We start from the raw sequence: 14,099 nt of genomic DNA, 5'->3' as shown, positions 1-14,099 counted from the left end.
TGGGTAGCTTAGTGGGTTAAACATTTGACTCTTGATCTTGGTTCAGATCATGATCTCACAGTTCGACACATCAAGCCCCACATGGAGCTCTGTGCTGCTCCCTCAGAGCCTGCTTGAGATTTTCTCTCTCTCTCTCTCTCAAAATAAATAAATAAACTTAAAAATTAAAAAAAGAGAAGCCAAATTGTCTTTATTCACAGGTGACATGATTCTGCATTAAGAAAATTCTGAGGAATACACACACACACACACACACACACACACACACACACACACATTCCCCGCACCCCCTCTTGGGCTCTTTGAGGGTAGGCAATGGATGTACTTATGTGTGTTGTTTGGTATTCAGTGCACTGTGGAGATTAAATAATATTATAAAAACAAAAGCACAATCACATTGCTGCTATAATTTCAGTTTTGGATCTAGTGGTTAGGAGGAGGAAATCTCCTGCACACTCACACAATTTTTTATCTGGAAAAGATACAAGTGCTTCAGCCAAATAACTGACCATTTTAAAATAAAGATTCCCAGGAGAATAGGAGCAACTGCTTTCCACAAAGGGCTGGGTAGCTTTTTGTTCCTGGACGTGCTTTCTGTTGACTCAGTCTGCACTTGTTTTGACAGCCAATTACAGTCCTTTGTGGGTAAAGCTGAGCTAAAGCTCTTCATGGAAATTTTTACAAACACAAAATTATCCAAACACAATACACTTGAGCAGAGGACTCCCACTCCAACAGATATTCCTGACCAGGAGGAAGGGAAGGGAAGTTAATTTTCCAAGTGCAGCATGCTGATCCAGAAGGGATCATAACCAGATTCAAAGAAGAGATTTTCAAGTCTAGTTCAGCTCTTAGCAGCCTGAGCCTCACTTCCTTTGTACTGTGATAGGGTAATCACCATAGGGAACCAAGCCACAGTACTCAGGAACCCCCTTATCAAATTGCAGTTGCCAAGCCCTGATCTGGGAACTTAATTATTTCATTTCCTCCTCACAGTAACTCAAGCTCAAGAAACTAGAACTCAGAAAATTTAAGTAACTTGTCCAAAGCCAGCCAGCTAATAAGTGGCTATGCCTGAATTCAAACCCAAGTCTAACTTCAGAAACTGGATTAACTTTAATACAGATTCAAGCCAGATAAAATGTAGGCCCATTTTGAAGAAAAGCCTTGACTACAAGTCCAAATATCAACAAACACTAAAAACACAATTTAGACCAACGCTGACTTGCCTTTAGAACGGGAAGCTAATGACACCAAGGTCACAGGGTAATGGACAAGACAAGTGGTATGATCCCCTACCACTGCCCATTCACTACACTCTTTTCTCTCTTCACCATCTCTTTTCTTTCCTAATTTACCATCTCTTCCTTTTCCTATATCCCTTTTGTTTTTCTTTTTATACTGTATTGTAGCAAATCATATGAACTCTGCATTCAGATAACCCTGTGTTCAAATCTAAGACTCATTTCTTACTGTGTGACCTTTGGGCAGATCACGTAACCTAAACCTACATTTCCTCAACTATCAAAGGATAAAATCTTCTACCTTTTAGGCTGCTGAAGGGATTAAATCAGATAATATGTGTGAAGAGATGACCAGGTCTCTAGTAGACTAAATGAGACTTTAACATTGAGGGTCAATGAGACTTGCTAACATACAATTTAGAATTGGACAGTCTTGGATTTGAATCCCTGCTCCACCACTTACTGGTTAAGTGACTTGGGCAAGTCTCATAACCTTTATGTACTATAGTTTCCTTACCTATAAGATGGAATATAGAGGATAGACTAAACAGATTTGGGAGATGATCAAATGGAATGATAAACATTTAGAAACTATAGATATTTAACAAATAAAGCAGCCTCTCATTAGAACTTGCAGTAGTGCCTTGTTCTCTAGAGGCCCATGTTTGTTGATGCCTGATCTATTTATCAAGCGTGTCACCACTAAAGATTAGGAGGTGCTAAAACACTAAGAAATGCTAATCTTGAACCTATCTTTTCAGATCGTAAAATAAATATAAAAACAGGGAGGTAGAAGAGTACAGTGCAATGAAAAGACCACCATAAGAAGTATGGGTCCGGTCCCACTTGGGCCTTAACTGCCTATATAATGCCATATAAATCACACAGCTGTAATCTGGAACATGAAGGGTTTGGAAACATTTTTTATTTTCCTGACTGGGACTGCCACTGGCATTTAGAGGGTAGAGGCCAGAGGTGCTGCTAAACACCCTACAGTGCACAGGACAGACTTCCACAGCAAACAATTATCTGGTCAAAATATCAATAGTAAGTAGTGAGGTTGAGAAGCCCTGGCCTAGATGATTGCTAAGTTCCCTTCGAGCTCTAACATTCTAAGAGACTGTGATGAGGCAGCACCGACACTTAATAGATGACATTCTTGCCAACATCTATCAAGCAATGGCTTATGATATTGCTCAAAATCCTCCTACAGCCAGTGGGGGAACGTTTTCAGAATATTTGAATATTCTGAAATCAGTACTGTATTTTTGTGGGTAAGGACAGTGCTTCCTCACAACAGGAAGAGAGCCAAGGATGAAGAGGGCTCAGTCCTACAGGGACTTGGTCCCTTGCTCTTTGGAGTTAGAATCAGTGTTTCCAAAGTCACAAGATTCCTTCTGGCCAAGATGATTTAAGTAACTCTGATTCAAGGTCAGAATAAGATAACACACATAACAGCAGAGGTGAATCTCAAATCCATCATGCTAATTGAAAGAAGCCAGACTCAAAAGGCTACATACTATTTTATTACATTTACATGATATTTGGGAACAGACAAAACTGTAGTGACAGAAAACAGATTAGCAGATGCCAGGGCCTAGAGGTAAGAACAGTTTGACTGCAAAGGGACATAAAGAGATTTGGGGAATGATGCACTGTTTTGTATACTGAATATAGCATAAGCTACACAATCGTGTTTGTCAAAACTTAGAGAACTGCACACTGTACACTGAAAAGGTGAATTTTACTGTATCTAAATTATACTTCAATAAAACTGCCTAGGGGCCTGGGTGGCTCAGTTGGTTAAGTAGTCCGACTTCAGCTCGGGTCCTGATCTCACGGTTCATGAGTTCGAGACCCATGTCAGACTCTGTGCTGACAGCTCGGAGCCTGCTCTGGATTCTGTGTTTCCCCCTCTCTCTCTGCCCCTACCCTGCTTGCATTCTGTCTCTCTTTCAAAAATAAATAAACATTAAAAAAATTTTTTTAAATAAAAATAAAATTGCCCCCTCTCACCTCCACCCCCAAAATATGATCATAAATGCTATGTTGTACTTTGGGAGAGGATGAACTGGATGACATTAAAATTCTTCCCACCCCATGTCCTATAATTTTATGACAGTCTGCCCCGCCTATCCTGGTGACCTCAGGGTTAAGTCTGGGCTCCAATTTCTGTGTTAAAGCAATGAGTCTCTCCAACCAACTTATATGCATATGAGTTCTGCCATTATTCAGGGACATTTGGCCCTACTTTAGCTTGTGACAGAGGCTCCTTCCCTGCTATCTCCTATCTTAACTCCCCTTGGGACTGATGAGGGCCTTAGACATTAATAAACAAGTCAGAATAAACCTCAGGGGACACTGGTTTTATCTCTCTGCACAGGCTTCCTGTCCAAATCCCATTTGATCCTTCCATTGAACTTCAAACCAAGCAAGAGAAGAAGAATCATATTTATGACCCCCTCCACTATGGACTTCTGGGCTTCCCACCAGATTATTCTTATACTTACGTTATATAAATGCACACCTAAATTATACCCAAGTTTGTTGAGACATATATAGATACAGATACGTAGTTTTGTTTTGTTTACATACATCACCGACCCAGATTATTACTCTATCAAATGTTACACAAAATGGTTAACTTTTCTTATATCCATATCTAGGTATGCTATAGCCAGGCAGGACTGAAACAGCCATTAGAATGCTCATACTTTCTGCTAATAAAGACCACTGTCTTCTATGACACATATAGAAGGGTAGTCACAACTGTGAAAGGCTGAAGGAGTCCCATCCTCTTATTTGAAAGTCAGCTCCTTTCTTGCCTCTGCATGAAGGATGTCAGTAGAACAGTTACAAACACCAGGAACCAGATACTTCATACATGCTTGAGTGCTAGGATAAAAATCAAGGTCCAAAAGAAAAGCCTGGACATGCCAGCGCCTTCATATTCCAAAGGACAGAAAATATGGTAGGGACCAGATACTATCCACACTGACGTTTTCTGCTAAGCATTTACAGCAAACGCCTTGTGACTACAAATATAGGGTGCTCATATTACAACAGAAGGGGCCCACAGAGACAACAAATCCCACAGTAGTCTAGGGTCTTGTTTCCACATGTTCCCCTCAGAAGAGAAGAATGGGGGAATTACACTCCCATGTTTTAAAATTACTCAATCATCTCAGAAGTCTGCAGTGGCAAAAAATCAGTACTGTAAATCACTCAAACTTCTTTTTTTTAATGTTTATTTTTGAGAGAGAGAGAGACAGACAGACAGACAGACAGAGGAGCCATAGCCAGCTCTGCACTGACAGCAGAGCACGATGCAGGGCCTGAACTCACAAACCGTGAGATCATGACCTGAGTTGAAGTCAGACACTCAACTGACTGAGCCACTCAGGCGCCCACCATATTTTTTTTCATGTTTTAAGTCACTCAAACTTGATAACATTGCTTCTTTGGCATAATCAGAAAAAGGTCCACAAAAAACTAAAACACTTAGCAGAAAACATACTTTAGCTTTTTATTCAAAAGTATACAGACTGACAGGGTGCCTGGGTGGCCAAGCTGGTTAAGCATCCGACTCTGGCTCAGGTCATGATCTCATGGTTTGGTGACTTTGAGCCCTGCATCAGGCTCTCTGCTGTCAGTGCAGAGCCCGCTTTAGATCTTCTGTCCCGGTCTCTCTCTGCCCCTCCCCCACTCACGCATGCACTCACTCTCTCAAAAATAAATAAACATTTAAGGAAAAGTATATAGACTGATAGGCAATGTTCTTCCAGACTTCCCCCCAAAATATTTCCATTTCCAGTGGTATTTCCTAAGGACTTATTCGTATACTGTTTTTTTCATATGTAGGTATGATGATATTGACCCACAGAAGGCCAAATAAGTGATTTTTCTAATATTAGGGATGGACTTTCATAGAAAGTATCTTGGTAACTGCTGAGGCGAGGGCTATTGTCTGTGGTCATAAAACTCAATGGGGCAAGGTTTGCAGGCCATCACAGGGACTGAATGCATGACCTTCAACAGTGCTCCAACAAGGACAATGCTGCTGCTTCACAGAAACAGAGAGAAGCCCTGTGGACTCAGCTGGCCAGACCTGCTGCCTCAGAAGCTTGTGAGAGAGCTAAGTAGAACTACCAGAGGCAGGAAGGGTGACCGACAGTCTTGCTGGGAAGGCCTTGACTGGTCCTCTCAATCCTCAGCAGATCAATAGAATTCACTTCTCACATACCTTGCAGGCTGCCAGACTAGATGTCTAGCCCTTTTACACTCAGCCTAGGACCATAAGAACAAGCCTGAGTGTCAAAGATACTAGCCTCTAGGATTCCGGGTCCTTTTGCTGTATATACCAAAGGCCAAGTTTTAGGTGAGCCCATTTATCTGCCGTAGGAGTAGAACACTACCTGAACTAATTTCTACCCACCTGAATCTTGCTGTGGCCCAAGCCTAAATGGACACTAGCCAACTTTCATGACCTGAGCAAGCAGTCTTTTCCCATTTCCTTTGTTCTTTCTGCAACCGAAGCCTCTCACTACTATTTCTCAAAGCAGAACATCATTAGTTTCTGACCAAAATATTAAAGTAAGATATAGCCAGGCCCCATGTTAATTTCCCAATAATTATCCAGTCAGAACTGAGGAGAGTGAAGGGAAAATGACATTACCACATCCTGAGATGCATACTGGGGGTCCTCTGGGTTGACTGACCAGTAGCAATAATCAAAGCCAAATGCCACCACCTTCTCCCGGGAGTCACCAAAGCCATCTGGTCGACTGTCCACCTAAAATCAAACATAGGATAGTCTTTTCTATCATAATATCAGAATCTAGCCAGTGCCACCTGATTCCTCCCTGCTATAGCTAGAGAGACCTCAACTGGTCATGAAAATCTTTATGTTATCTACCTAAAGAAAAAAAAGTAACCTTTGTCATTTCCTCATTTAAAACCCCTGGAGAATTAAATGTGCCTATCATGCTGTCACCTATCTGCCTATATATGAACCAAGCACAGAGCAGCTTAGGAGAGAAAGTCCCTCTAGGAGCATCTTCTTATCACTATCATTTTTTCTCCAGGCATTTCTGTAAAGGATACTAGGAGTGCATGTGTAGTTCGGTGCCTGGGCCTGACAGTCTACCAACTGAGGGCTTTCACAGAGGTCCCTGGGTATCCACCCCTAGTGAATTAGGAAGCACAATGGACAGAAGCAAGGACCAACCCAACTGCCCATGGTAGATGAGGGTAGAGCCAGAGCTTGGAACCACACTGACTTCCAGGTACTGGGGAGAATGGTATTATTCCCAGAAATGTCTTACTATTTAATATTTAGACTCTGAACAGAGATAGACAACCCCCAGCACTAGCCACCATAAACTACAGTAGAAAGAGGCTATCAGAATGACTAAGAAATTTTTAGTGGATAAATGACTTCAAGGAAGTAGACAGCTAAGGAGGTGTGCAGGGAGCAGATTAGAGTTTGATCCTGGCCAGGATTTATTCTTAAAAACCAAAAGTCTCACCTTCAGAACAAAGCCCTTGAAGTGTTTAAGCAACAGAGACATAAATAAGAGACAGCAGAGAATAAAAGGTCTTTTGTCCCTGGGGAGCTCCTGTTGCAAGTTTGGCAGGTCCTGTTCTCTTTTAGCCCAGAGCTGCTGTCAAGGGAAACATCGTATCACATCACATCACAGGAGTGGGCATGGCTGGAAGGCCTGGGTTCTTGATAACCCTCACTCCTGCAAGTCAGCTTCCTCACTCTCAGGAGTGCTTAATACTACCTGCAAGCTGTCTATAGCAGCAGTCACATGGCCAGCTTCCCTCCTCACACCCCAAGGCCCAGAAAGAAAGAAACTCTTCCACTTCCGCTGTTCTGGTAAAGGAAGGAATAGGATGGAGAAAATCAGCCCTGGGAGGGGGTGTGGGGTGGGGGAGGAAGTTTCCAGCGTTTGTCCAATTGTGACTCAAAGGTCAGTCAGATCTGTGAAAGAAAATCTGTAACAAGACCCAGGATAGTGACCTACTCCATTCTGAGATCTGATGCATATTAAAATCTATAGTAATGCCTCTAAATTAAGTGATATCAAATGAGGGACTTGGGACAAAATCTAACTCGTGGTCAGGCGAATTAAGTATATCCACAGATGTACCCAGCATGACTTAAACTGGCCATGGTGCCCATAAATAATTACCAACCAGTTTCTAAACATCTGCACCCTATTTGACAGAACTTGGGCGGCCGTGCCACAATTCCTATACTTCTTTCCTGCCTTATTTTTATACTTGCTTTGTAGTGGGTTATAACTCTTCCCTCTCCCAATCCTCCACCCTAAACACATCTTTATCCCAGAAGCCCCTGTAATCATACAAACTCCTCAGTGGAAAGAGAAAGGAAAACAATTTCAGGCTTACCTTTAAATTTCTGATTTTTGCCACTTTGCCATCAACTTCCATGATAATTCTTCCCCCTTCTTTGGTCTCCCTAGAAAAAAGACCCAAACTCATATGAGAAGAAACATTGCTTTAAAAAAAAAAAAAAAATCAAGAAAAGGGAAGTTGAGACCAGCGTTATTGGGACAAAATGTTTCCCTACTGCTGTCTCCTAAGTAGCTGTCCCCCGGCAGACGTGCTTCTCTGGATCATTAGATTGGCTTTAGAAGAGCTAAAAAGTATCACTATTGAGCACCCTCCACGTGATAGGCACTGTATTAGGTACAGTCATATTATGCTTCATCTTATGCAATCTTACCGCTAACACACCCTCCTGACATGGCTTCCTACCGTATCTTCATTTTTTCAGATGGAAGACTGAAGCTGAGAGAAATTATGTAACTTGTCCAAACACACATCAAGTAGTGGCAGAACTGGGATTTAAACCCAGATTTATCTGACCACAAAGCCTAGGCTCTTAACCATACCTTAGAAATCAGGCCCGAAACTCTGCAGAGTACCCTTTGCTCAGAGCACAAGTCATCCCCTCTCATTTTTCTAGGATTTTGAGCGCAGATAATAATGAAAAGGGTTTTGGAGTCCTCTCTGTTGAGACACTGAGAACACATTTTCCAAATCCTTTCCTTTTGTCTTCCTACATCCGAATGAGAGTTAAGATTCCCAAGAATTTTCCTATGTAGCAGTTATGTAGTAACACTACATAACCAACCAACCCCTAAATTTACTTTAAGGGGCTTAATTCAAGTGATCCATACACCTGAAGCCCAAAATAAACAGAATATACTCCATTCTAGATATGAAATCCTTTTTCATAACATGAAGACCTTTTAGCTGAAGTGAAAGCCAAAATGGCAGATGAGAATTAAATTCATTGGCATTTCCCCCACTATAATGAAAGTAATCAACTAAATTACTCCTAGCCTAGAACCTGAAAGTTAAGAAAATATGTTCTGTCTCATTTTTATCCTTCCTCATGGTTCCGAGGATGTGACCTTGAGAGTTTGGGGAGGGGAGGAGAGGCATAGTGAGACAAGGGTCTTTACATTTAAGATTTTTTTTTTCTTTTTTTTTTTTTTTAATTTTTTTTAATGTTTATTTTTGAGACAGAGAGAGAGCATGAACGGGGGAGGGTCAGAGAGAGGGAGACACAGAATCTGAAACAGGCTCCAGGCTCTGAGCTATCAGCACAGAGCCTGACACGGGGCTCAAACTCACAGACCGCGAGATCATGACCTGAGCCGAAGTTGGCCGCTTAACCGACTGAGCCACCCAGGTACCCCTAAGATTTTATTTTTTAACGTTTATTCATCTTTTGAGAGAGAGAGAGGCAGAGCGTGAGTGGGGGAGGGGCAGAGAGTGAGAGAGACACAGAATCCAAAGCAGGCTCCAGGCTCTGAGCTGTCAGCACAGAGCCCGAAGTGGGGGTCAAACTCACAAACTGTAAGATCATGACCTGAGCTGAAGTCAGATGCTTAACCGACTGAGCCACCCAAGCACCCCTAAGATTATTTTTTTAAACCAGTGAGTGAGTCTGGGATAAAGCCCTGGGTGGGAAATTTCCCTCTCCCATGTAGTAACATTTCTGTTACCTAAATTTCCTCAAGGCCTTGATGCTCTTTCTTTCACATTTTATACTAGATAGTACTCAAGGCACCTGAGATACTCTTAGTCCCCCAGGATCATAAACCACACCCTACTCATGAGCCCTCAATGATTCTAAAGAAAATCTTTCATCTTTACTGTTAACATTTTACATAACATTTTTTTCCTTTCTTCATTCTAAGGTACATTTTATTATCTCTCCTCCCACTATAAAAGCAATACACATATTGTAGTAAATTTGGACAATAAAGAAAATAAGAAAAAAAATCATGCAATAACTTTTCCAAATCTATTACCTAATTTTTTCTAAGAACACCCTTTCTTGAGGATTCATCTATGACTCTCTCATATAAAGCAGCCTGAAAAGAAACATCCTGAATTTTACTTCTTGGAAGAAAGATACAAATCATAAGGGTAAGATGCTGACTCTTCCAGGCCTGGACCACTGCCATTGGTAACCTAGGGATTCCAAGCTATTCTAAAACAAAATGAGGGAGAATTAAAACTGAGCAGAACAGGGGCACCTGGGTGGCTCAAACGGTTAAGCGGTTATGCATTTAACTCATGGTTCATAGGTTCAAGCCCTGTGTCGGGCTACACACTGATAGTGTGGAACCTGCTTCGGATTCTCTATGCCCCTCCCCAACTCACGCTTTCTCTCTCTCTCTCTCAAAATAAATAAATAAACTTGAAAAAAACAGTGAACAGAAAGAAAGGGCACCAACCTCAACTGGGGAGCTGGCCACACAGAGCTCAACGAAAGTCTGCAGAGATGGAGCCTTATGCGGCGGAATGGCGCTACTAACACTTGCCTTGGGGTCCTGAATTCTACCAAGAGGCATTTATTTCTTTGAATTTCCCTTTGCACAGGGATAAATCCTCAGTTACACATTTACTCCTACAACAATGTTTCTTAGAGTGTGGTCCACAGGCTACCTTCATCAGAATTAAGTGAGTTGGTGGGTTTATTTGAATTCCTGTTAACAAGTTGCATTATGGGGCTGGGAACAACAACCAAGTTGCACTGTAACAAGCTCCCCAGGTGGATTGTATGCAAATGGTAATTTGAGAATCACTGTCCTAGAGGGGAAAATAAGCAAGCCATTACCACTTATTATCTAATCATTTGTAAAAGTTAAAAAAAAAAAAAAGCAGACATCTAAGTATAAGGAGTAATAAAAATAATTGTTAAAAACTTTATAGCGAACACTTTTTTGTACCCTTAAAATGAGCCAAGCCCTAGGTATTTTTAATGCATTCTTTCATTTAATCTTCATAAAAAAACATTGAAGTAGTTATCCTATTTTACAGATTTAAAAAAAAAAAAACCTACGACCCACAGAAAGAGAATATAGTATACGAACAGTAACTTTTGACAGGGCAGTGGGGAGTATTCCAGAGCCTACAATATTGACAGAAGAGAACATGTTCTTTAAATGAATGATTCTGGATATGCAAGGAAGAGCATCACATAATGAGCTACAGATTTTCTAATTATGGGAAATTGTGAGGAGTGGGAGGGAATCAAAACCATTTCCCACATTATCATTTTACTTATGGTCAGCCCCAGTCCTATTAAGCAAACAGGCATTTGATCAAGAAGTGCAACTTTTCGGTCGTCTCAGGAAGGAACAACTTCGTCTACTGACTGGAATCTTGACTCTACCTACTTTTAGACCTTAAACAAGACCATTTTCTTATCTGGAAAAACAAAAAATGGAAGCTTAGACCAGATGATCTCTAAGATTTCTTCACAAGTACATCATATCCAATGACTATTAGCTGAATCCGTGCCAGTGACTTATTTGAAGGTTGAACAAACCACATAATTAGCAGATTCCCTACATTTGAATTTTTTTTTTAACGTTTATTTATTTTTGAGACAGAGAGAGGCAGAGCATGAACGGGGGAGGGGCTGAGAGACAGGGAGACACAGAATCGGAAGCAGGCTCCAGGCTCCAAGCCGTCAGCCCAGAGCCCGACGCGGGGCTCGAACTCACGGACCGTGAGATCATGACCTGAGCCGAAGTCAAGTCGGACGCTTAACCGACTGAGCCACCCAGGCGCCCCCAGATTCCCTACATTTGGATGAACCCCAGCAAAGATAGTGGAAGTTAACAAACCCTGGGTATAGCTGCATCTCTGCAGGGTTCTCTGAGAAGACAGGAGTGGTCTTGACTTCTTAGCTGAAGAGTCACAGTGGGTTTATCCATATTTGCTCCCGAATCTTCAGCCTCATATAATTTATTCACACCTGGATATCTGCAGTATTGGCATTCTACCTCTTGAGGCTCAAGCCTCGTAACCTAAACTAAAAGCAAGAAAGCTTTTGTGCCCTTCTTTCACCTTCACTTTTGTTTGATGAGATAAATTACTCTCTACCATGGCTGCAAATAACTCAATTTCAAAAGCATTTTCTTAGTTTTTTTATGTTTATTTTTGGAGAGCAAGAGACAGAGCAGGAGTGGGGAAGGGGCAGCGAGAGAGGGAGACCTGGAATCCTAAGCAGGCTCCAGGCTCTGAGCTGTCAGCACAGAGCCGGAAGTGGGGCTCAAACTCACCAACGCGGGAGATCATGACCTGAGTGGAAGTTGAACACTTAACCGACTGAGCCACCCAGGTGCTCCACAACAGCATTTTATTAATCTAATCCACACTATTATAAATTCCTAGCACTCAAGGAATTGAGAGGCTACTGTTAGGGGTGTTCAAGGTAATTATCCTGAGAACCCTAAAAAAACAGTTTTGCAAAAAGAAGATGAGCTGGAGGCTACCTCCAAGGTGGCAGCTGCACCTATGAAAACTCAACCATAAGTCACCACATTCAATCATGCAGAAGCCCGATGTCATAAACCACTTACCAATCTAAACACAGCAGTTCAGGCACGTACTGCTTTCCTTCTTTCTTCATTGTATCTCTTTTGCCTTTTTCCTACTTTCTTTTCTGTTCTTGTTTCTTTCCCTCATCCCATTGCTCTCCTCATTATTCTGCCAATTGTATGACTTTTCAAAACCAATCACCACCATACCAGGGACAAAAATAATCCCTGCTAGTACCAAATTTTGTTATGGGAGACAATGCATTTTTGTTTATCCTTCTGCCCAATTTGCAAGCCACCTTATGTCCTGGAAAATTTTTAAACCTCCCAAATAATTCCATTATATGTCTTATGATCCCAAACTACATTCTGCCAGCTTTGTCTCCTCTCACTCACCTCCCTCTACACATCGTCTCCCCAAAAGGGGGTTTTCTAACAGCTGAAGTCCTTTGCTCTCAGTGTTCTTTCTACACCTTCTATACCTATCAGCAAACTCTAATAGCTCTTTAAAAAACGGTACAGGGGTGGGGCCCCTGGGTGGCTCAGTTGGCTAAGCATCTGACCTCGGCTCAGGTCATGATCTCATGGTCGGTGAGTTCAAGCCCCATGTTGGGCTCTGTGCTGACAGCTCAGAGCCTGGAGCCTACTTCAGATTCTGTGTCTCCCTCTCTCTGCCCCTCACCTGCCCTCGCTCTCTCTCTCTCTCTCTCTCTCTCAAAAATATAAAACATTAAAAAATTAACACACACACACACACACACACACACACACACACACAGTTCAGGGGCTCCTGGTTGTCTCAGTCAGTAAAGCATGAGACTCTTGCTCTCCTGATCTCTGGGTGAGCTCTAGCCCCACATTAAAAAACGACAACAAACAAATAAAAACAGTTAAAATACCAGCCCTTCCCTGGCTTTCCAAACCTAGGAGTGGAAAATCCATGAAAAAGGGAAGAAATTATCTCGCCTGATATTGGATGCCTCAAGAGCTGAGAGATGATGGATCTGATTGACCCATGAGGAAATAAGCACTGACGACACTGAAGAAAACGGGTTAGAATAACTTCCTTCTACTACCTAGTTCTGCTACCGTGCATGGGATGAAACCGCGCTCTCCCTGGGCCTCAATTTCCCTCTCATGCCTTACAATCTGGCTCTCTCCACATCTGTGCAGAGAAACCAATGTGCGCTCAGGAGCAAACACAATTCTGCCTCAGCCCCCGCAGGTACTCCAGAGCCACCAAGAAGAAAAGACACTGCCCATTCCTCTCCCCGGATACTTTCCCAGCCCTTCTCAGCGAACTCAGTGAGAAAGGCCCAACCCATGCATCAAGACTTGAGCCGTGGTCCCCCAAAACTCCTGCTCACAGGACTCCAGGGACACGGACACAGCGCAGCCCACAGCTGACGCAATCCAGTAAGCACTATACCCCAGGACGAGACCCGAAAGTTCTAACCGAAACTTTGTCCCGCCAGGCTTTTAGGGTTTCCGGACCCTGGCCCCTTGGGCCACTTTGTGTCTGACTTCTCCGCGCCAGAATCACTTGAGCGAGAGGCGGGAACCTCGCCCTCCTCTCAGCTCATATGACGCCTCAGGAGCCCCCTCCCTTCCAGACTCACCTCTTGCTGAGAGGTCGGACCCTCACGGCCACCCGCACGTTCGCCATCCCCCGGCCACAGCCCAAGCCTAGCAGGTCCGCCCATCCGCAGCATCCCCAGCCCCAACCCCAAGTCCAGCCCCGCCCGCCCCACGCGCCTCACGGGACGGCCCCGCCCATGCGCGCGCAGTGAGCCAGCAAGGGTAGAGCCTGCGGAGCCTCAGCCAATCGTGAGTCCGGTGGGCGGGAGATCGCCCTGCCCGGCCAGCCAAGCCCGCCTGGCTCCGCCCCGCCTCGCCCCGCCCACGCACCTCCCAACACAGCCCCGCCCAAGGGCGAATCTGTTCGACGGCGTCTTAGCCAATCCTGAGCCATACAGGC

The 14,099-nt window shown here is 43.3% G+C and overlaps 1 protein-coding gene across 4 annotated transcripts in view; it reads right to left on the bottom strand.

Moving 5' to 3' along the window:
• Nucleotides 1-13,843, bottom strand: part of STARD9 (StAR related lipid transfer domain containing 9) — a 120,486-nt gene extending 106,643 nt beyond the window's left edge. For all 4 annotated transcript variants that reach the window (XR_007453802.1, XM_049613455.1, XM_049613458.1 and 1 more), the window contains exons 1-3: nt 13,741-13,843; nt 7,662-7,731; nt 5,920-6,036 (exon numbers count right to left, since the gene is read on the bottom strand). Coding sequence is in view for 3 of the 4 variants with exons in the window: in XM_049613455.1 (XP_049469412.1) it covers nt 5,920-6,036; nt 7,662-7,731; nt 13,741-13,787 (234 nt within the window). In the remaining variant the exon portion in view is untranslated. The remainder of the gene's footprint in view (nt 1-5,919; nt 6,037-7,661; nt 7,732-13,740) is intronic.
• Between the last annotated feature and the right edge of the window lie 256 nt (nt 13,844-14,099).

Source organism: Panthera uncia (assembly GCF_023721935.1).
Source record: "Panthera uncia isolate 11264 chromosome B3 unlocalized genomic scaffold, Puncia_PCG_1.0 HiC_scaffold_1, whole genome shotgun sequence".
Classification (NCBI taxonomy): domain Eukaryota; kingdom Metazoa; phylum Chordata; class Mammalia; order Carnivora; family Felidae; genus Panthera; species Panthera uncia.
The sequence above is the reverse complement of the archived record's forward strand: the minus strand, read 5'-3'. Positions and strand labels throughout refer to the sequence as shown.